A 21918-nucleotide genomic window follows, 5' to 3' on the forward strand; every position below is an offset into this window, starting at 1 on the left:
TTTACTTATGTTTTATTTATTTATGTCAATTTCCTGTTTTTGTATGTTTCTATATACCATTTATAACATCACTACATATTATTCTATATGTATATGTATGGGGTGTTACAGTTGGTGTAACATGTATATATTTTAATTTTTATTAGTATGATATATTGCATTAAATTTATTATTTATTGATATCTAAATTTTTCATATTTATTTTTATTATTTCATTTGTTTCAACAATAATAGATCATTTTCATTTTGTAATATTAATTTTAATATGTTATATGTTATATATATTACATTAAATTTATTATTGTTTTGTAGTTTTATAATATTAATAAAAAAAATAATATGTTATTTGAATATTTAAAACTTTTTCAAATTAAATCACGTGAAATTGCATCGGATCAAAATTGAATATTTTTAATTATCATCTAAAATCAGACAAAACTAGAATAAATTTATCTTTGAATTGAATGAGTTTTTGTCGTATAACATAACTAAATCGCACCATAAACACTCTTAATTTTAAACAACTAATCTCTTTTAATTGATATTATATATTTACTGAGTTTGAATGTCTCAAGTGACGGAGTGGCTAAATGTCGCTCCCTCTCAACTCTATTTCAATAACTTAGTATATATGACGTTTTTTATTTGATTCATGCATACTAAATATTTGCTTGCATTGTCATATTTTTCTTGTATTTCAATACCCTTAGATTTTGTTTGCGAGTTTGCAAGAGAGGGGAGAAAAAGATTTCTAAAAATGAAATTTTTAAAAAAAAAAATAATATTTAAAAAAAAAAATTTACATAAAATAATAAAATAGTATTTTTCATTGTTCTATTTTTAATTTTCAAAATACTATAACATAAAATATATTTAGAAAATTTATGTAAGCCCTCAAGAGTTTTCCTTCCATATAAATTTTGAGTTCCCCCAAATTAGAAATTTTTTTATGTTATGAATAAAAGCTCCAAAACTCTTTCAGCTAAAATCTTTTAATTATTTTCACTCAATTCTTCCCTTTTTTCAAAGCACTTCCCCCTCTTCTCCTCCAAACACTCAAACAGACCAAGGGATACAATTGATATTTGTTCCATAACGGTGTGTATGGAAGTTTGGAGGAGAAGATAGGGGAGAACTTTGAAAAAATATAGTAATGATAAACTCTCTTTTATCATTTTATACAAAATCACTTTTTTTAAAAATGTCAAATATTTTCTTGTATTTTTTTATAAAATTTGTTTTCGAAAGCCTTCCCCTATAAACTCGCAAACAAAGTCTAAGGGTATGTTTGGTTGTAAAGAGAAGTTAGGAAGAGAGAAATATGTGAGAGAGAATGAGAGAAGAGAGAAATATGTAAGAAGTTGAATGATTTAAAGTATTGTTTGTTATAAGAGAAAGATAAAAGAAATAGGAGAAAGAAAAATGTTGATTAAATATGAAAGTACTAAAATATCCTTGAATTGAAAAGTATGTTCTAAATATTAAATTTCATTTTTTTATATTAATTTAGATAATTAAATAAATAATTATTTAATATTATTTAATAATTTATTTTATTTTAATTTAATTAATTAACTGTTAAGTCTCCTAACACACCGTAATTTTAATTTACTCAATTTTTAATTTTTTTAATAACATAATAGTGCAATGTATGATATAAGGCTTCTATGTACATTAGTTAGAGATAGGGGTGGCAAAACAGGTCATGTTCGTCGGGTCAGCATGTTTGACCCTTTAATTTGGCGGGCTAGAATGAGATTTTCGACTCGGTACCTTAAGTTGGTCCGCCCCGCCTAACCCACTTAAAAAAGTGGGACGGAGTGGATTTCGCCCGCGGGCTTTTTGTTAAAACTTTTTATTTTTTACTTAGAATTAAAACAACTTTAACTATAAAATCAACATTCTTCTCTTAAGATTATGTTGATTGACTTGTATTCTAAATTATTATACATATAAATTGAATTATAATTGCAACGTTCTTTCAATAACTTCCTAATATATGTGTTGATTGAAAAAGCTTGAAATAAAAGAACGATTGTATGACATGCATAATTATTAAGTTCTTAGTACATTAGCTCACATGTATTCTTTAGAAATAAATGTTAATTTTAAGAAAAGAAAGAATTTGATTAGTATATACATGTGACAAATTTAGGACTTAACTATTAAAGAATCAAGGAAAAATATTTTTTTTGGTCCCTTAAATATACTTCGGAGTCCATTCTGGTCCCTTATCTTTAAAAAGTTTCAAAATGGTCATTTAATTGTTCAAAATAGTCCACGTTAGTCTTTTCCATCCATTTTTTTCAAACGGCGTCAGCTTTTGCTTGGGTGGCATCTGACGTGGCACTTGGTCATACGCATGGCACGTAGGGGTGGAAATAGGTCAGACCCATAACAAGGGCCTAAAGGCTAGCTTATATAGGCTCAGGCCAGACCACACATTTTTTAAATAGAAAAGGCTTTGGCTTTTTTATAAGTCTGTTTAGTTAAAAAAGCTAGGCCCCATGCCCTAAAAAAAGATTTTTCAGTCTATCAGGCCGACCTAATTAAATAAATATGAATAATTTTTTTATTATTATTATGTTATGTTTTGTACTTTAAATTAAAATACATAAATAAAGATTGATTATCTTAAAGAACCTGTGGAAATAAGATGAAAACATGTGATGCACATTGTTTTCATAAGTTCTCTTAAATAAATAGTCTCCTAGAACTTATGCTAATAGGTAAGTTAAAATAAGTCAATGCAAACAAATTTTTAGTCTCGTCATCTTTTAATTAGTTAGTCTATTTAAACATTATTTTAATTGCTTATTTATATATGTCTAAAACAAATAGGCTTTTACGTAGGCTAACATGCTAACCAGACCTTCGAAAAGATCAGACTCAGACTTAAAAATAAGCCTACGACAGACTATAGGGTCAGACTCAGACTTCGGTTTTTTTACAAGTCAGACTTAGACTTGACGTTGAAACGTTAGTGGTGTGAACGTGTTGAAACGGTTGTGATTTCAGCAAGAGAGAGAGAGAGAGCCAAGGGTATTTCTCTCTTCTAGTGCTTCTTCGTTGTTTTTCTGCATATGTGAACTTGTTGTGAAATAATTTGTACTAAATAATTTCAATAAATTCTCGCTTCTAGCTTACTGTTGATGATTTATTGGCCCCTACTTCGGTATTTGGTTTGTGAAATAATTTGTACTAAATAAAAGGATTATCAGCAATGTATGTGTGATCTTTTATGAAGATTGTTTGCTACATGTTTGTTATTAGTATGTGTTTGATGAACTCATCTTGTAATACAGTGTATATACAGAAACTATGTCTCCTAAACTGTGATGATATTTTTCATAGGTCGAATTCCAAACATGTTGGAGTGCTTTAATTTATTTTTGAAGTAATGGTAATAGGGTATCATGAATCAATTGTTTTGGTTTGAATAATGTTTTAAGAAGGATTTAATCATAAAAACACAATGTTTTACAAAAATGCCAAAAAATGATACCAATAAATTGCAGTTTCTTTGGAGAAGACAAAACAGAAACTAATGAATTAAGATGTCAAGAACTTTGTTTCTGCGACCTGGTCTATCTTCTTTCCTCACTAAAAATCTGCTTGCAGAATATGAAGGTGATTCACTTTTGGTTAAATTAATATTTGGTTTGTAAACTATACAAAATGGGCGAAGTAGCCTAGTGGTTACTCGTTTGAGTCTTGGACTCTGATGTAAACTTAAGGAACTAAAATGGGTTATTAGGAAAATGTATGAAAACAGAAAAACAAAAAAGTTTACAACACAAACAAAGATTTCCGTATACTCCAATAACAGCATACAGTATTACAATTTTGATTAAATATCCCTAAAAGAAGAAGAAAAAAAAGATTTCAATCAAAGTTCATCTTTAGTATCCTTATCAGAGTCAGCATTCTCTTTCACCTTTTCTGCTCTCCTATGAATTGCTTCTCCAAAAAATTCAGCTGCAGATTTAGCAGTTTCCTCCACTGATTCTATGCTTATGTCAAAACTCTTCCCAACTGCTTCTTTTAAACCACCCTTTCCCACACCCCTAAAACTGAAAAAAAAAAAAAAAAAAAAAACACACAACATTACCATTGCTGTTCGTTCATATATAAAAAAGTTGTAGTGTTCAAGCAATTTAACCTTTAAATTCATTAAACTGATTTTTTTTTGTCTAATAACCTAATGATCGGATTTTCACGATGAATATGTGGGATGTCACGGATTTCAACCCATGCCCCGGCAGTCTGATGTCTTTATATAACTATAAACTGAACTGGTTTAACATAACATGTCATTATATTGAATGATCCTATAATGTCAAGATTATATTGCTGAATAAATCTTAAATATTAAATAGACTTTTGTGAATGCACTAACTTACTCCAAATTTGGTGGTGAGAACTGCATCTGAAGATCATGAATGACGGTTTTTATTTTCTCCCATGAACTTTCTTGGGATTTTCTGAGTAGAGAAATTGTGTCCACCAGTAACTTAAGGAATGGTCTTTCTGGATAATCTTGTGCAACATTTTGGCCACCTTCATTAGGGGTTACTTGTTGGAATTGGAGAATTATTAAGATGGTGAAAAGAAGACAAAATTGGATTGTTCTGTTAATCAGTTTATTTTCCATTCTAATTATAAATCTAATTGTTGAAGATTAGAGAGAAAGAGAAACATATGCAAAAGTATATGGCTGGTTTTGGAAGTTAGCAGTTTGCACAATCTGTTCTTCTAACACGTTCTGCCTACGTGGGACTCCCATCGCATGTAGTGCTTCATATATTTGAATATTTCAAACACTATAACTATAACTATTTTTTTTTTCATTTGATTTTTTTTCTTACAAATGAATCAGATTTGATAATTTTTATAGTTAAAATTATAGGGAAATAACAAACAAACAAATGAATAAGATTTGATAATTTTATAATTAAAATTATGCAGAAATAACATGCAAACATATCATAACAGATTTGTACAATAAAATACTGATTATAGGTTGTGAATAATCTATAAGAGTCATAACTGCAAAATATAACAAAAATGAAATTATCTTTCCAATCTATTATTAATCTTCAGTTTTGTTCTCATGAGAGCAATGACATTCTGAATCTTGCTTCGATAAATTTATGCCAATTTTTCTTGTCTCCTCGATCTCATCTCCAAATTGATCTGTGTATTGACATAATAACCAACATTAATATAATGATAATAATCAGTAATACATTATTCATGAGAAACAAATTCTAACAAATTCCTATAAAATTTACCACTAGGTGAGAACCCATATAGCCAATTATGTGAGCATACAAGAGCTTGCACATTTTCTGAAACCATGCAGTTTCTATACTTGTTCAAAATACAGCTACCAGGACTAAAAGCAGATTCTGATGCAACCGTGATTATTGGGATACTAAACAAATCTCTAGCCATTCTCTCAATGATATCGTATTTATGACCAAAGTACTTCCAATAATCTAAAGGATTTTTATAATGTGTATTTGTCTCTTTCAGATAGAGATCAAGTTGAGTCACACCACCAGCATATTTCTTTCTCTTCTTGTTTTCAAGATATACCTATGACAAATTTCAATCAAAGAAAAAATAAATATCTATGCAGAAAGACAACAAAACAAAGCAAAACAAAAGGTTCGCAAAACAGAAACTTACTCGAAACTCCATCTCCCTTTTATATAATATCTTTTCAAATGGTGTTTTATAAGAACGGGAATTCTTTAAAGAGAAACTTCTTGAAGTTGATTGAACTTTCTTGGCATATTCATTAAAAAGAGAATATAAAGCTTTTCTCACATTGTTCACTTTATCTTTTACTACCTCCATATCATCAACTGATTTTTTGTATGCAAACTCCAAAAATTCAAACTTCAGACAAGGATTTAAAACACAGGTAAATGCAAGAATCATGCTATATTCACTCAAGTACTTGTCATACTCATCTGACATCTTTGAAGCCATATCTCTTATCTTCTCATCTTCACTCAACACCATTTTTTTCAATGAAAACTCAATCCCCGCAAAATTTTTCAAATGAGTCTCGGACGTAGGGTAAGTAGATTGAGAAACAATTTTGGTAAGTCCATAAAAAATCTTCAAGAATGCACAAATTTCCTCTCCTCTTCCCCATTCTTCGCTCGATGGGCAATGGTTGTATGTTGAATCTTTTAAATACATGAGTTCAAAGGCACTGCGATATTTGATAGCACTCATAAGCATCATATATGAAGAAACCCATTTACCAGACACATCCAAACACAAACCATCGCTATCACCACCGCAACCAGCTTCTTCGACACATTGATAAAATTGCTTCAACCTAGAGTTTGACACACTCACATACTTTAGACTCTTCCTTATCTTGTCCAATAGATCACTTACTACCTTTAAACTTTCTTGAACCATAAGATCCAAGACAGGGGCACAACACTTAAAATGTTTTTCTAGAGATGTCGGTGTTGCCGATGTGACGAAAGTTTTCAACAAACTATCAAGTGTGCGAAGTTGATTTTTCATGCTTTGGAAGTCATCATCATTAGCTGAAGCGTTATCCATCGTAATAGAAAAAATATTCCTCTCTATTCCCCATTCCTGCAAACAACCAACCACCTTCCTTGATAGCTCAAAATCATCACGGGAAGGACCCAAATGACAAAAATTCAACAATTTGACAACCAAATTCCATTTTTCATCCATAAAATGAGCCGCTAGAGTGACATAGCTACGACCAGAAGCGGAACATGTCCAACAACGAAAGCTCAGACACACACTTCCTTCAATCTCAGCCATCTGTTTTTTCAATTTCTCTTTTTCAAGCAAGTAAACTTTCCTCACACCATTAGCAACACCGGATCTAGAAAACCAATGAGCCTCATCATGAGAAACAAATTTCGCAAATGACCTAAATTTATCCCACTCAACAAAGCGAAATGCGAGATTATGTTCTATAATCATCCGAGTCGTTGATTCACGAAACACATAATGATCAAACTTTTTGAGCTTGAAATGATCCGCAATATGCTGGTTTAGATGAGAGATACCCGACCTTCCACCACAAGTAAAAAGTCTCCCACAGGTCATACATTCACACATTTCTTTTTCGTTTTTATCAATTTTAACAAAGTAGTTCCAAACATTAAACCTAAGCTTCTTTTTCGGCGGTTCAGAATCATCACTATTAGAATCCATACTGCAAATTAAACAAACAATCACTCAAAATCTAACTCTAACACATTCAAAACACAGTAACATCAAGCACTGTACTAAACCGAAGTACAGAAAATTCGTAGATAGATTCTAAATAAATATCAACATTCGTAGATAGATTCTAAATAAATATCAACATTACAGAAAATTCATTATAAGAAACGAATAGTAAAAACGATATTGAACTATAGCAACACGTTGCAGATTTTAAATGAATGCATTATGATAAATTTCAAAACATGAAAGAGACAGAAGCGAACCTGGGAGCGAGAGCTTGAGTGTGATGAGGGAGAAACAGTAAGCAACAAATGGTTTTGATCTTCTGTGTTCTTCCCGCTAATGGGAAAAAGTGTGAGTGGATTTGGGCTATATTATGGGCTTCAGCAAGCTAGGCCTAGAGGGTTCCGACAAGTATTTCATTTTTGCACCCTTTGTTTGTAATGCAACTTATCACTGTGTTCCCAATTTATTTATTTTTTCTCTCAAAACTAGTTATTTATTTTTTCTCTCAAAACTAGTGGGATAGCGTGCGTTCTGAAGTGATACGCACACTTTTATTTTTAAAATGTAAATAATAAATTTATTTTGACATATTTATAAAAATATTTATGCAAATATTTAGTTTTATAAATATCAACTAATAATATAGTATTTAAAAATATTATTTTAGTTTTATAAATAAATACATGTTACCTGTGTTTGGATTCATCTTTATTTAAAATATATTTACTTTTATTTTCTTTAATTATATTTTATTATTTTCTTTGTTTTGATAATCATAAAATAATTATGAATTATTTATATTATCATATACTTTTAATGTTATTTAAATCATACATTACTTATGTTTTTTTAGTCTAGTATCTTTTTATTTATAAATATTTGTCTCATTTATTTCTTTATTAATAATATAAATAATTAAAAAATAACACATTTTTCTCATGTTATTTTAAGTATCTTTGTTTATATTCTATAGACAAATATATATTGATCGGTGATAAATTTGACTCCGTTAAAATTTTTGTTTTTTCATTTATTTTTATCGTTCATTATAAACATTTATTCCATAAGTGTGAAAATATAATACAAAAATGATATTAATTGCAAACATTCAAATAAGAAAATTGTGAAAAAAATGTTACTATATTGATGGAGTAATTGTATTTATACGAATAAAATATCATAAATGTGAAATTAAATAATTCTATATATCAAATATTTAATTTTTATAATATAAATAATAATGAAATTTATATATGTAATATATTGAGATAGATGTAAATTTAAATTAATGTCAAATGTTGATTATATAAACAAATAAAAGTGTAATTTATTTTAACATTTAAAATAAAAATTATTAGTATAGTCTTTATAAGATTTGGAGTAAATGGAGTATATTTTTAAATGGAGTATATCTTTAGTGATTTTTGTAATTTGTTATATATATTCTAATATAATAATTAATTAACTATTTATTTTTTATAAACAATTAAATTGACTATCTAATAGTTTTAAAGATCAAGCTGAATATTTTATTTTTCTTTAATTATAAATTTATTTATTAATTCTACACATGTTCAATAATGTAGCTAATACAAAATAAAAAATAAAAAAAAGTTGTTCTATATTTATAGATACATAAATATATAATAAATTCAAAATTAAATTGATTTTTTTTATAAACAATTAAATTTAATAGTATTTAACAATTTTAATGATAAAAGATAATTATTTAATTTGTGTTAAATTATAAATTAATTTGTTAAATTTGTAATGTTGTTGGGTTAACCATGCTGCTTCAAAATTATTAAATACACTTTTCGTTTACAATCCACTATTTCCCATTATTAAATACACTTTCCCGTTTACAATCCACTATTTCCCATTTATAAATATTTTATTTTTCACAATCCACTATTTCCCATTTATAAATATTTTATTTTTCATCTCTCCAAATATCACTTGAAATATCGGTGTTAATCATGTAATATCACTAATAAAATTAATTTTATTAATATTTTAAAGTTATGAAAATCAACCGAAAATTCTCACCATAATTCACATACTCCCTCCGACCCAAATTATAAAAGAAATTCACTTTTTAGATTCATTAATAGAACCTTAATATGCCATGCTACAACACATTCAAAATCATATTCATATCACAAATTTTATCCCATATTCAGCCATAACATAGAGCACATGTTTAAATAAAATATTTTAAAAATAAGAAAAATATAAAATTAACAGATAATTGATATATTATTTAATTAAAAATCTATTAAAATTTATTTTTAGAAACACTATCAACTATTAAATATATTAATTAAAATAATTAGATAAATCTTCAACACAAAATCTAACTCAAAATAATTAGAATCCATACCGCAAATTAAACAAACAAACACTCAATATCTAACTAACACATTCAAAACACAGTAGCTTGAAGCACTGTACTAAACAGAAGGCGCCGAGCTACTAAGCATCAACAATAAACAAAATCAATTGCATAGATGGTAAATAAGCATCAACAACAATATACAAAATCAATCAAATCAGTAAAAACGATATTGAACTATAGCAACACGTTGCAGATTTTAAATAAATGCATTATGATAAATTTCAAAAAATGAAAGAGACAAATGCAATTGTTTGTAATACACTTGTCACTATGTTCTCAATTTATTTATTTTTTTCTCTCAAAATACCTATATCTTTCTAGTTTTTTTTGCTTAACTTTAACTTTCAACATGTTAGTTTTCGAATGCCATTCAAAAACTGGTAATTAAATTTATTTGTAATAATTTTTATTTATACAATTTCAGTGGTTTCAATTCAATTTTTATTTATCATATAGTTAAGTTATAAAATCGTTTGTATAATTTGGTTTATGTTCGTATATATTAACTACAATGACTAACAAATTTTTAAAACAATGGAGCTAGCGGTCAAAAAAAGCTTCATTTCCAATTTATTGAGTTTAAGCATCAATCAACAAAAGGTGTTTCTTAAACTCTAATTTAAGACTCCGAAAATCAATCTTATTCGTGTGTAATGAAATGATGCATAGTATTGTTAAGGTTTCTCAATGGCAGAAAAAGAAAGGTCTGATATTAAAGAATCGATTATATATCATATAAATTCTCCTCATACTTTGAACATGTAGCTCCTTCTCCCACTGAGAAAGCCTCTAAAAAATGAATGAATCAGTGGACAGTTTACAATTGGAACAAAGAGTCAAAACAAACATAACTTTGTTCCATTCAATAATACATCAGTGTAATAACAGTGACCAATTACCAAATACAAAGACCTTCAAACATTTATATCGGAGCGCTTTGTTCTACTTGAAGCACTCAATTCTGAGGAACCAGACAAAGAAAATCTAGGGTAACTGTAGCCTTCAGAGACTGAAACTGGCTGTTGAGGATAGAGTGTGGGTGGTGGGGTTAAATTGCGTTGAGCCGGAAGTGGGGGAAGCGTGTTGTACTTGTATGGATCACTGGATCGACTGCAATCAACAATAAAATTAATAGAGTGGCACAAAACATGAAAATGATTTAGAAGAGAAGCAGAAAATACCCTGTATTATAAGACTGATCTTCTTCGATAAAACTTTCATCTATCCGCTGAGAAGTTCTTTGAGGTGAAGGAATGGACCATGCAGGTGCGGATATTTCATCTGAGAAGTATCTTCTCCTAATCAACTAAAAGTAGAGGGACAAGATAATTTAGATGACAGCCCATAATTTAAACAAAAAATAAAGGATCGGGGTATCGTAGACATTACTGACCATGCGGAAAAATTTAATCACAGCCTCCTTATCATACCTAGCATCTTTTGCTGCCTGTAGACATCCAATAACAAAAAATTAAAACTACTATATGAAGAATGAACTGAATAGCTACTATTACACAAAGAAAAGAAAGGCTGATCTATGTATTAAATTCTATTAGATGATTCGTAACTTCATAAGCAAAACTGATACTTTAGGTAAAGAATTACTAAATGAGAAGAAATCAAGAATCTGAAATGGTATAGCATCTCCGGTTCAAATTTTTCTGAAGAACAGCACAGGAGGCAATGCCACAACGATTGTGCAAAACTCATTATTCCTAATGAGTGACTATAAAGAAAATATGATTTGACAACAAATTATAGCAAAAAATAAAAATCTACTTCTGATCCAGATAGACTGGAACAAAGTGAAGCATGAAGTTTTACTGCAAGTCATTCATAATATTCAAACCTTGAAGAAACACAGAAATGGTTGAGTACCATAGGTCATTTTAAATAAGAACACTGTTTTTTTTATCACATGGCATTTTGAATAAGAAAACTCTATTATTTTCATTTTTCTATTACAATATCTTAAATTATTCTATATAATATATTCCGCATTCTCTATAGAATTCTAACTCCATAAAATATAGAATATAGATGGAGAATCTATATATATTGAATTAGTTAGAGTTTATTTCAATAAAGCAGATCAATGATCAATAAAGCAAATCATTTCAATAACAACTGATCAATGATTTCATTGTATCCCTTCTATAATAGTTCCATTTCATCTGGTACTTTGTAGAGATAAACCACAAGTGGATATAGTAGAGAATAGAAAATACTTTTTCCCCGCTATTCAAACTAATGAAATAAAAGAGGCCTTCAAACACTAAGTAGAAAAGCATTTGTGTTCCCTAGTAATGCGAATAACTGCTCATGTGATTTGAAATAGTTTAAGAATATTCAAAACAGGGGGAAGCATGGAAAAGCTTTTTTCAATAGGATTCTTGTAAAATCCACTTCATCCATCACCTATAGGCTAAAGTACCATTTCATATAGTGATATGGTCATAAAAAATATATATAAAGCACAAAACAATAGTAGACTTTAAAGCACAAAACAAACACACCTAAAAGTTCGGTTAGCATTAACATCAGATTTATTCATTTTACCAGCATTCTATCTAATGCATAGAAAGTGGCAGACCAAACTTGTAAAACTGACAAGGAAAAAGTAGTTGAGATGCTTACTGCAATAAGACCTCCACCACTCGGAAAACTCTCGGTCAATGGAAGCTCCTCGCTGGATGGAAGTAAACCCTGCTTCTCGACCCACTGGCGTGCAACATCAACAAGATTCCCACTGCTTCCTCTTGTACCCTCTTTTGCAACAATATCAGCTTTGTTACCAATAACAATATACGGAACAGGAAGACCACCAGGGCCACCAGATCCCAAAGGAGCTGAAAATGTCCCAGTTGCAGCAATCTCAGCTGCCCACTTCTGCAAGCTAGTCTTTGTTCTTCTCTGTGAAAGATCGTGAACAAAAATTACACCTGCAAATGAAGTTCAAACTATAATTTAGTTTGCAATCAGAAAATAACTATCTAATATAGGTGTGCTTACTGTTGAGGTCTCATTATCTAGAAGACCATATTTTGATTATCAAAAGTGCTAGAATATCCAAATGCTATTAAGATATTAAAGCAATTATCCAAGATAGTGGTAACAAAATTTTGCAAATAAAAATATTAAAACACGCAATTCATTTGCGTACGCAATGGTTGAAAAAGAGAAACGAGAGATATACATAAATAAATCTTGTCCTTCTTGTACACATCCTCTTATCAGATTCAACTTTCAAATGTAAGCAGTTATACAGCTTAGCAAACTGAAACAATAGGAATTTTGTTACTCACCATTAATCTGTGAATAAAACAGAGATCGGCAATCTTTGTAACGTTCATGTCCTGAGACATCCCACAGTTCAACAAAGAAATCTCTTTCAGAATCACCTTTGAGGCTACTTGAAGAGCTGCCAGTATTTCCATAAGTAGTATGCTGGAAATGAAACAGAGAAAGTTCGGTGAAGACATTGAACAACATACACTGTGTATATCCTCTTGTATAACCTTTAAACATGTTATACTTACCTTCACATCTACTGTACAACCAATTGTCTGAGAAGGACGAGCAACGGGAGAACCTTTAACAATAAGGTGAACTAAAGAAGACTTCCCAACACCTGCAAGAATGAGAAAGTGTCATATATCAGCAATTGATATAACTCTGAAAATGCTTATAGAGTGAGTCATAAAGTAGGGAGAAGGGTGTGTAATCGCATGTTCAGAAAATCAGTATTTTCTTCATCATTTACCTACAATTGACTAATGCGCATCCAAGGACAGTTTGGTGTAAGAGAATGTTTCCTATTTATATTTTTGGTTCTAAAAAATTACAAAGTGCCACCTTATTTCTATCCGATTTCCCGCCTTCTGATATTTTTATACAATAAATGGTAAAATCGTCATTTTTTAGTATGAGGTGAATTCAGGAAAAAAAGTGAAAAAATAATACATTTTTGTGATTATTCGCAGATTAAGAAATAAAGACAGTAAGACAGAAAGTATTTCCTCAAATCACAGAGGCACTAACGAGCTAATTTAATGTACTTGACACAATAATACCAATAAATACAGAGCATAATTTATATTAAAAGCTTTAGAGAAACGCCATATGTGAGAATATTTTCCAGTGTATATTCCTCCAAGATAAAATCTGTGGCAACTTAAGCCTACTGTAATGTAACAACGATTATTTCTATCCTCAGTAGTAATAAACAACATTATATTTTGATATTTTTTCCCCCAGAATTAATTTATAAAAAATACTTTTTACTTAAGACTCGACCTGCACAGCCTATAAAAAACAAGGTATCTAATGTCATCATTCATGTCCAATTATTCTCACACAATTCATATTAGAAAGTTACAGTCTCAAGAAATCCAAACTTGGTGGAGTCAAACACCCATATACAAAGTTATCCTACTGTCCTGTAATACTTGGTCAAGCTAATTTTGAATAGCCTGAATGCTGACAGGATAGGTCTGGAAAGTATGTCCAAAGAAGTTGACATTTTATCAAACCACAGAAGGCTCCTCAAAAATTTCAACCATCTTTCTACTTGCTTTCTTACATTATAATGTGTAGAGTCGTAGATCCGTTATCAATCTAAGCACTAAAGCAGACGATATAAATATGCCCTACAGCCTTGTGCATAACACACCTAATTGTAGACACATACACAAGCTATTAAAGCTAAATATCCACAACCAGATGAGATTAAAAAGCGTGGATCTCTATTTCTCCTTGGCTATTGCCAAGTGTGGTTGTAAAGATTAAGATTTTGGTTTGTTAATGCCCCGTAGGTTTGTGATCTCTCTACTTATTGTTGAAGCGTACTTAGCTTGCTTAATTACTTATACTGATGGAAAACACCTCAAGTTCTCAACACATGTTCACTTTGAGATTACTATCCTTGTTCTATCAATTGAATGAAGCCTATTTTACCATATAAAAAAAAAGTAACATAATAACTAAGATTCTCAGCACTCAACAGCACTGTTACAAAATCTCAATTGATCTCTACATTACACAATCTATAAATTCCCCAATCCCACCAGAAAATCCTAGTTATTTCAAGCATAAAGCTCTTCTAAAGTAAGCTGATCTCTGTATTTGCATTGAATCAAAATCAGCATATGATGTAAACCATAATCACCATTACTTGAACACAATAAAATCATTCAGTTTCACTTTCAAAACTAAAACACATCAAATTGGGAAAGATTAACACACTATGTGACTAAGAACGACAAAAACAACATCAGAAAAGGGTGTAAGTAAGAATCATGAACCTGAGTCACCAACAACGAGCACTCTGACTTGTCCACAAAGCACCCCACCGTTGTGTTCCTTATTCTCCCTCTCACGTTCCCTCCAGAACATGATTTCCAAACCCTCCAGGCCTTCTTAACAAAAAACAACAACTCCAAATTCAAACAGAAAAACGTTTTTCCACACTAAATCCACACTAATCAAGTTCCGTCAAATAGATTCAACCACCGATTTTTCAAAATGGCTGTATCGAATTTCGTTCCGAAATCCATATCACATGAGAATCACACCGAGATCAGGAAAGGAGATTAAAACCCCATAGTTACGCATCGCTGAAGATAGAAAGGAAAAAATCATAAAAAGCGAGAAAATGAAATCGATCACTTCAGCAACGGATCTGAATAGGGTGTGGCTTTGTGTAGTTGAGAAGTGGTGAAAGTGATTCGGTTGAAGATTGATTGAGATGTATGGAGTGTCTATGAATGAGTAGAAGAAAGAGTTGAAGAGTTTGCAGAAATGGTTTGGTTTGGATCAAGGTGGAGGAACCCTTGAAGGAATGATGAAGATGATGATGCGATCTCGATACTCAATCGTGTAAAACACGCGATTAGAGAGCAAGTGATCTAATACTATCAATTAATATCAAGAAAATAACAATTACTCTTATATTGTTTAGAAGGAAAATTAAAAAGTAAATTTTATTTATAATGTAATATTTTTTAAAGAAAATGTTTGGTTTTTCTTTTTAAATAAAAATTTATTCTCGTGAAAATTTAATAAAACCTTTAAAATTTGAAGATGCATTTTCGGACTCACCCTAAACACATGTTCTTTAATTAGGTCCTAAGGTTACGCAAAAAAAAAAGTCAGAAATGCATCTCAAGTTTTTCAAACTCTCTCGACTCACATTCTCTCAAAAGCATTCAATGAACCTCAAAGCTTGTTCCATCAACATTTGTTAATCTTTTAGCCTTTGAAAATTTTTTTCGGTTAATTCTCAGAGAATCTCTCAGTTGTTGTTTTTGAAAGTTTTTCTCTAGTAATACTAAGAGAGTCTTTCAATGTCTGTTTTTGAAAGTTTTTCTCTGATAATCTGAACCTTTAAGTGTTTGCCTTTTGAAAGTTTTTCTTTGTTAATATTCGGAGAATCTTTTAGTGTTTATCCTTTGAAATTTTCTCTGTTAATACGCAGAGAATCTTTCAGTGTTTGACAGTCGATAGCTTTCTCTGTTATATCTCAGTGACTTTCTCAAATGTCATTTCTTTTATCTATCGAGAGTTTTCTCTATTAATTCTCGGAGAATCTCTCAGTTATTGTTTGTTTTATCTGTTGAGAGCTTTCTCTATTAATTATTAGAAAATATCTCAATTGTTGTTTGTTTTCTCTATCGAGAGCTTTCTCTGTTAATTCTCAGAGAATCTCAATTGTTGTTTCCTATGTCTGTTGATAGTTTTCTCCGCCAATTCTCAAAGAATCTCTCAGTTGTCATTAGCTTTATCTGTCAAGAGTTTTCTCTGTTAATTCTCAAAGAATCTCTCAATTGTTGTTTACTTTATTTGTTGAGAGCTTTCTCTGTTAACTCTCTGAGAATCTCTCGGTTGTTGTTTATTTTGTCTGTTGAGAGTTTTCTCTGTTAATTCTCAAAGAATCTCTCGGTTGTAGATGTTCTAAAATTTATCAACGAAATAAAATCTAACATATGGGTCGGTGTTAACCCATCATAACCCTAGCGAAGTTGGTCCTTCATAAATTTATGATACCTCTTTCTTTTTCTTTTAAAGGACAAAATTTGAGTCATTTGTATTTAATTGTCTTTTACCATGAATACATGAAAATGATTGTCGTTTATATTTTTCGGTTAAAGGTGAAGGTGAAAAAAATATACACAAGAAGGGGTTGAATTTTGAATACCAAAGATTATTTCTTTTCGAATCTTGATTCAAAACTGAGTAGATAAGATCAGATTATGTATCAGAAAAACTAATTCAGATCAGAGTCTGACTTCATAGTTCAGTGCACAACAGAATAATTAAATGCATAAGTAAATAAAAAGACACACAATATATCTTGGTTCCTCCCAGACTGAGAGTAGTCCAGTCCCCTTGCAGCACAAGAGATTTTCACTATAACCATTCATATTACAATTTGCTCAATCAAATTAGAAAAAAAAAAACTTCATTGCTCAAGCATGCAAGCAAGAGACTTATTTGTCTAAACCTACATTTCAGGAATTTATGTCAAGCCCTCAAGTAAGAGACTTCCTGCTCAATCCTACAGATTGAAATTTCCCGCCCAAACACATTGTCCAGGACTTCTTGCTCAATCAACCTGATTGAGACTTCCTTGCCAAAACTACTTGTTCAGGACTTCTTGCTCAATAAACCTGATCGATACTTCCTTTTCTAAACCTTAGTTCAGGACTTCTTGCTCAGATGATCTTCATTTGTTGTGCATTGTTGTTCTGTTGATCTGCTGACCATATTCACATGTTCTTTCTTTTGACTCTCCTAGTCAGATGTGAATTAGTCTTGCTATACTCTCTTAACATACAATAACCGTTCTGGTTAGATTTCTTCTTCTTTTGTGTGTTACTCTAAATTGTGTTTTTTGTCTAACACGGTTTATCTGTTAACTCCCCATGGTGTGTTCTAGTATCACATTCTTGTGTACACAATCTTACACATGCATTCTTCTTTAATTTTCTTCTCCATTTATAGAATTTGAAAATAGATCTGTTGAAGATTGAAACCACTTACAATACAAGTAGATGTTGAAGGTTGAAACTTATCATAGTGTAAGTAGTCGTTGAAGGTTGATACTTCCATAGTACAAATAGAGTTAGAGGTCTTTAGCTATAACACGTAAAGTGAAGTCTAAGTAAAACTAGCATAAAGACAATGAGATAAGCAAAGTAGAGTTAAGAGACCAAATGAAGAGATGGGATCCTGACAATGTTACTTTCTTGAATAGACATAAAGTACTTGTACGTTGTCACAAGATCCTCTTAAGAAAATTTATGACTGGAGACTTCTTGTAGACGTTTGTTGAAGCTTAAGTAGAGTCATTATTATATTTTATACTTAACTTTTTGAATGAGAGGCTTCTTAAAGAATTGGTTAAAGCTTGATTAGATGTTAAAGTATGTCTTCAGAACCTAGTTAGAGTGAGACTATTGAGTCTTGAGTTCATAGGTTATGAGTTTGCCTTTATCAAAGTCTTGATCAAAACTAGTCTGGACGAATGCTTTTAGCGTTACTTACTTGATATAGACAATAATCCTTTGAAGCAGAGACTTCGAAACTGTTGATGAAGCTTGTTCAGAATTGGCAGAGTCATTTCCTATGACAGTGTCTGCTTGCTTCAAATGACTGAGTTAGAAAATAATTGTCAATTTGGAACACACTATCTGATGATAAACTCCACGAAATAGAAGACCACTCTGAATCAGAGAATGGAAGACTCAAATTTCCTTTAGGCATCATGACAAATGTTTTTCCATTTATCTTAGCTTCTCAATTCTTGGCACATGGATCAAGAGGTCTTTGGATTAGGTTTCCTTACAACCTTTTGACTTGAAGATCTTTAGGTTCTGGATTCCTTTCACCATGAGACCAAAAGATCACAATATCTGGTCTTTTTAGAAAATGATTACTTTGAAATCTCAGGTTTTATTATAATCAAAACCTTTTGACTCATTTGTCATTGATTCTGATGGATTCATAATCAAGCTACTTTCAGCAGCTAATAAACTAAGCTCTTCTTCTTTGATCCTGCTTTTTCATGGAAGCAAGCTTTGATCCTTTCAAAACTTAGCACAAAGAATATTTAAAGAGATGTTTCGAGCATACTCAAAGGTTCATCAAACATCTTTCTATTTGGAGCAGCAGGAATAGATTCTTATCTTCATATGAGCCAGATTCTTACTCAGTTTCAAAATGTGAGTCCTTTGTTCCAAGTGTTTTCACATTCACATCATATATTTTGCTTTACAATAAGTTTCTTCTAATGCTTTCCAAAACTCTTTTGTCGTACTTAGGAACATGCAAGTGTCACTAGTCAGAATGTGAGTCATTTGTTCCAAGTGTTTTCACATTCACATCATATATTTTGCTTTAGAATAAGTTTCTTCTAATGCTTTCCAAATCTCTTCTGTCGTACTTAGGAACATGCAAGTGTCACTAGTTTTTGAAGTCATTGAAGCCCATAACCATGCAATGATTATTGAATATTCAGTATCCCACTTTTCAAATTTGGGATTTGTCTCTTTGGGAGGTGCGTCTGTAAGGTGTTTTTCTTTTCCTTTACCTTTCAAGGTCATTTTCACGAGTTGAGACCATTTCAAATAATTCTTTCCATTCAACTTGTATACCCAAGGAATAATATATAATTCTGATTCAGACTTGTACCCATCTATTTCATCTTTACCGCCTACCATTGAAGAAATTTAGAAACAAATGTAAGTAAAACACCATAAGCGAGTGCGAGGTTGAGAAGTCTATGGAAATATGTGAGGCAGTTCAAACAGCGGCAATGAACAATACCGTGAAAAGTGAGGACAAACAGTATTGATGAACATTGTGGTGAACAGTGCCACAAACATTGCCGTTAAATAGTACCGGCAAATAAGCCGTGAACAATTCCACATTGAAAGTGGATAGGTTTTGACTTAAAGAAGAGACAACTTTCTTGACCTCAGGAGATTTAACTGAATTTCTCTAGATGATTATCCCTGGAATACTTTCAAGTCATATACTCGTATCTGCACTTTGCACATTATTAGTTTGACTTTCTCCATATCATCTTTCTTCAGCTTCTGTAGTTTCCATCTTCTGTCAAATGATAGGAATATGCATAGAAGACTGAAGAACGTGTTGTATAGTTTTTCTCACTGTATCCTTTCGCCATTCTTCTCGACATAGATTTCTCCCAATTTCTTTTGATCAACTAACATGGTTGCATTCTTCTCAACAAGCATTGCTGAGCTTTCCACATGTGGTGGTGTCAACATTAATTCTCTTATACTTTCTTCACTCCTCACTATAGACACTACATTATTAATATTTTGTAATTTTTCTTTGCTAAGGATTTGTACTCTAACATGGTCAAAGTCAGAGTTGAGTCATACTAGAAAGTCCTAGACTCTATCTTGCTCAATGTACTCCCTAAGTGTTGTTGGATCTATTGTACGCTCAGTTTTAATAACTCTGGTCTAACTCTATCCCAAGGCTTTGTGATGATTATCATATTCTATAACTATTTTGTCGCCTTGTTTTGTTCCAAGTGTTTTCACCTTTACATCATATATTTTTCTTTAGAATAAGTTTCTTCTAATGCTTTCCAAATCTCTTTTGTCATACTTAGGAACATGCAAGTGTCACTAGTTTTTGGAGTCATTGAAGCCCATAACCATGCAATGACTACTGAATATTTAGTATCCCACTTTTCAAATTTGGGATTTGTCTCTTTGGGAGGTGCGTCTGTAAGGTGTTTTGCTTTTCCTTTACCTTTCAAGGTCATTTTCACGAGTTGAGACCATTTCAAATAATTCTTTCCATTCAAATTGTATACCCGATTCTGATTCAGACTTGTACCCATCTATTTCATCTTTACCTCATACCATTGAAGAAATTTAGAAACAAATGTAAGTAAAACACCATAAGCGAGTGCGAGGTTGAGAAGTCTATGGAAATATGTGAGGTAGTTCAAATAGCGGCAATGAACAATATTGTGAAAAGCGACAACAAACAGTATTGATGAACATTGCGGTGAACAGTACCACAAACATTGTCGTTAAATAGTGCCTGCAAATAAGCCGTGAACATTTCCACATTGAAAGTGGCTAGGTTTTGACAAAAAGAGCCGCAATTAAGGCAGCTGGGGGTATTTTATGCGGAAGAGGACCCTCTCAAAGAAGAGCTCGTGATACTATATCAAAATTGAATAATTCAATATTATTATTATTATTATTATGAATATACAAGTGCTAATCTATTTAGATATAGTATTAGCTAATCTCTTTAGATATAGTATTATGACCTAATGGGCGTTACTTAAGACCAAAACTTAAATTGCTAATAAAATAACAAACTAATAACAATAATAAACTAATTAATTATTTACAACAGTTACAAGTAATTTGTGAATCACTTTAAGACTCTCTTGTACCCTTATTTGATTATAGTGGAGCTATTTCTTAGTCTGGACGACTCGTAGTTTTTATTCTCATATTGAGGAGTTTTCCACGTTAAAATATCAATATTCTTTTGTGCCTTTATTTGTTCGATTTGCTGCCATATGTTTGTTGTTGATCCTCAAAGTTTTTACAAGTTTGAAGAATTTTACATCTGATGCATATTGGTCTGTTATTGTGTCTTTAATTCCCATTACAAATCATCCAAAAAGCTTATATACCACAATTATTTTGCCACATCACAAGTTATTCAAAGATGAAAGACGACTCTCTCGAAACATAAGATACAACAACTGGCCGAATCTAAAAATACCTCCTGTTTGAATAAGTTCTCTCTATTATGGATCTTATCATATATTGTATCAATTTTCAGAAGAAACCCATCACTTCAGATGGAGCAAGGCTTTCCCAGATAAGAGGCAAAGAATGTTTGAGAGAAGAAGTAGAAGAACCAGGGAGTAAATTGGCTGAAAGCATGAGAGAATAGACTAGAGTTACAGAATAAGTATCATCCTCACATGAGTCCACCCTCAAAGATCACTTTTTAAGGATATGGACTTTCACTCAAGAACATGTAAGAACTCCACAAACAACAGATGCTCCCGCACAAAGAAACCTCTCCTCCACCTAAAATCCCAAAGCAGACCACCATCTTCTTGAAGAGATATTTGGAACATCATAAGAAAAAGATTCTTAAGGGGTGTGAAACTAATACAAGGATCGTTTCAAAAAGAGATAAAGAAATGAAAATCAGTCAATCTTTTTCTAAAATCTTCTCCATAAATCAATCAAACTAGC

The 21918-nt window shown here is 31.1% G+C and overlaps 2 protein-coding genes across 2 annotated transcripts; both read right to left on the minus strand.

The window, feature by feature from the left end:
* Positions 1 to 3889: 3889 nt before the first annotated feature.
* On the minus strand, positions 3890 to 4654 carry LOC131605616 (uncharacterized). The gene is made up of 2 exons (XM_058877952.1): positions 4404 to 4654; positions 3890 to 4073 (listed from the first exon to the last, which is right to left on the minus strand). Exons 1-2 carry the CDS (start codon positions 4652 to 4654, stop codon positions 3890 to 3892), a joined length of 435 nt encoding a protein of 144 aa, XP_058733935.1.
* A 5825-nt stretch (positions 4655 to 10479) lies between these two features.
* On the minus strand, positions 10480 to 15554 carry LOC131602797 (small GTPase LIP1-like). The gene is made up of 7 exons (XM_058874989.1): positions 14950 to 15554; positions 13186 to 13277; positions 12952 to 13093; positions 12284 to 12588; positions 11040 to 11093; positions 10828 to 10952; positions 10480 to 10756 (listed from the first exon to the last, which is right to left on the minus strand). The coding sequence occupies exons 1-7, from the start codon at positions 15038 to 15040 to the stop codon at positions 10561 to 10563; spliced, it is 1005 nt and encodes a 334-aa protein (XP_058730972.1). The 5' UTR covers positions 15041 to 15554; the 3' UTR covers positions 10480 to 10560.
* Positions 15555 to 21918: the final 6364 nt, after the last annotated feature.

Source organism: Vicia villosa, linkage group LG5 (assembly GCF_029867415.1).
Source record: "Vicia villosa cultivar HV-30 ecotype Madison, WI linkage group LG5, Vvil1.0, whole genome shotgun sequence".
NCBI lineage: Eukaryota > Viridiplantae > Streptophyta > Magnoliopsida > Fabales > Fabaceae > Vicia > Vicia villosa.

What these genes read in the sequence shown, in the direction of transcription:
- LOC131605616 (XM_058877952.1), bottom strand. Translation starts at nt 4,654, where the DNA reads ATGGAAAATAAACTGATTAACAGAACAATCCAATTTTGTCTTCTTTTC. An exon ending in TTCTCACCACCAAATTTGGA is followed by an intron (nt 4,074 to 4,403) that starts GTAAGTTAGTGC and finishes TTTTTTTTTCAG; the next exon opens with TTTTAGGGGTGTGGGAAAGG.
- LOC131602797 (XM_058874989.1), bottom strand. Translation starts at nt 15,040, where the DNA reads ATGTTCTGGAGGGAACGTGAGAGGGAGAATAAGGAACACAACGGTGGG. An exon ending in TGATTAAATTTTTCCGCATG is followed by an intron (nt 10,953 to 11,039) that starts GTCAGTAATGTC and finishes CTCTACTTTTAG; the next exon opens with TTGATTAGGAGAAGATACTT. An exon ending in GATCAGTCTTATAATACAGG is followed by an intron (nt 10,757 to 10,827) that starts GTATTTTCTGCT and finishes TGTTGATTGCAG; the next exon opens with TCGATCCAGTGATCCATACA.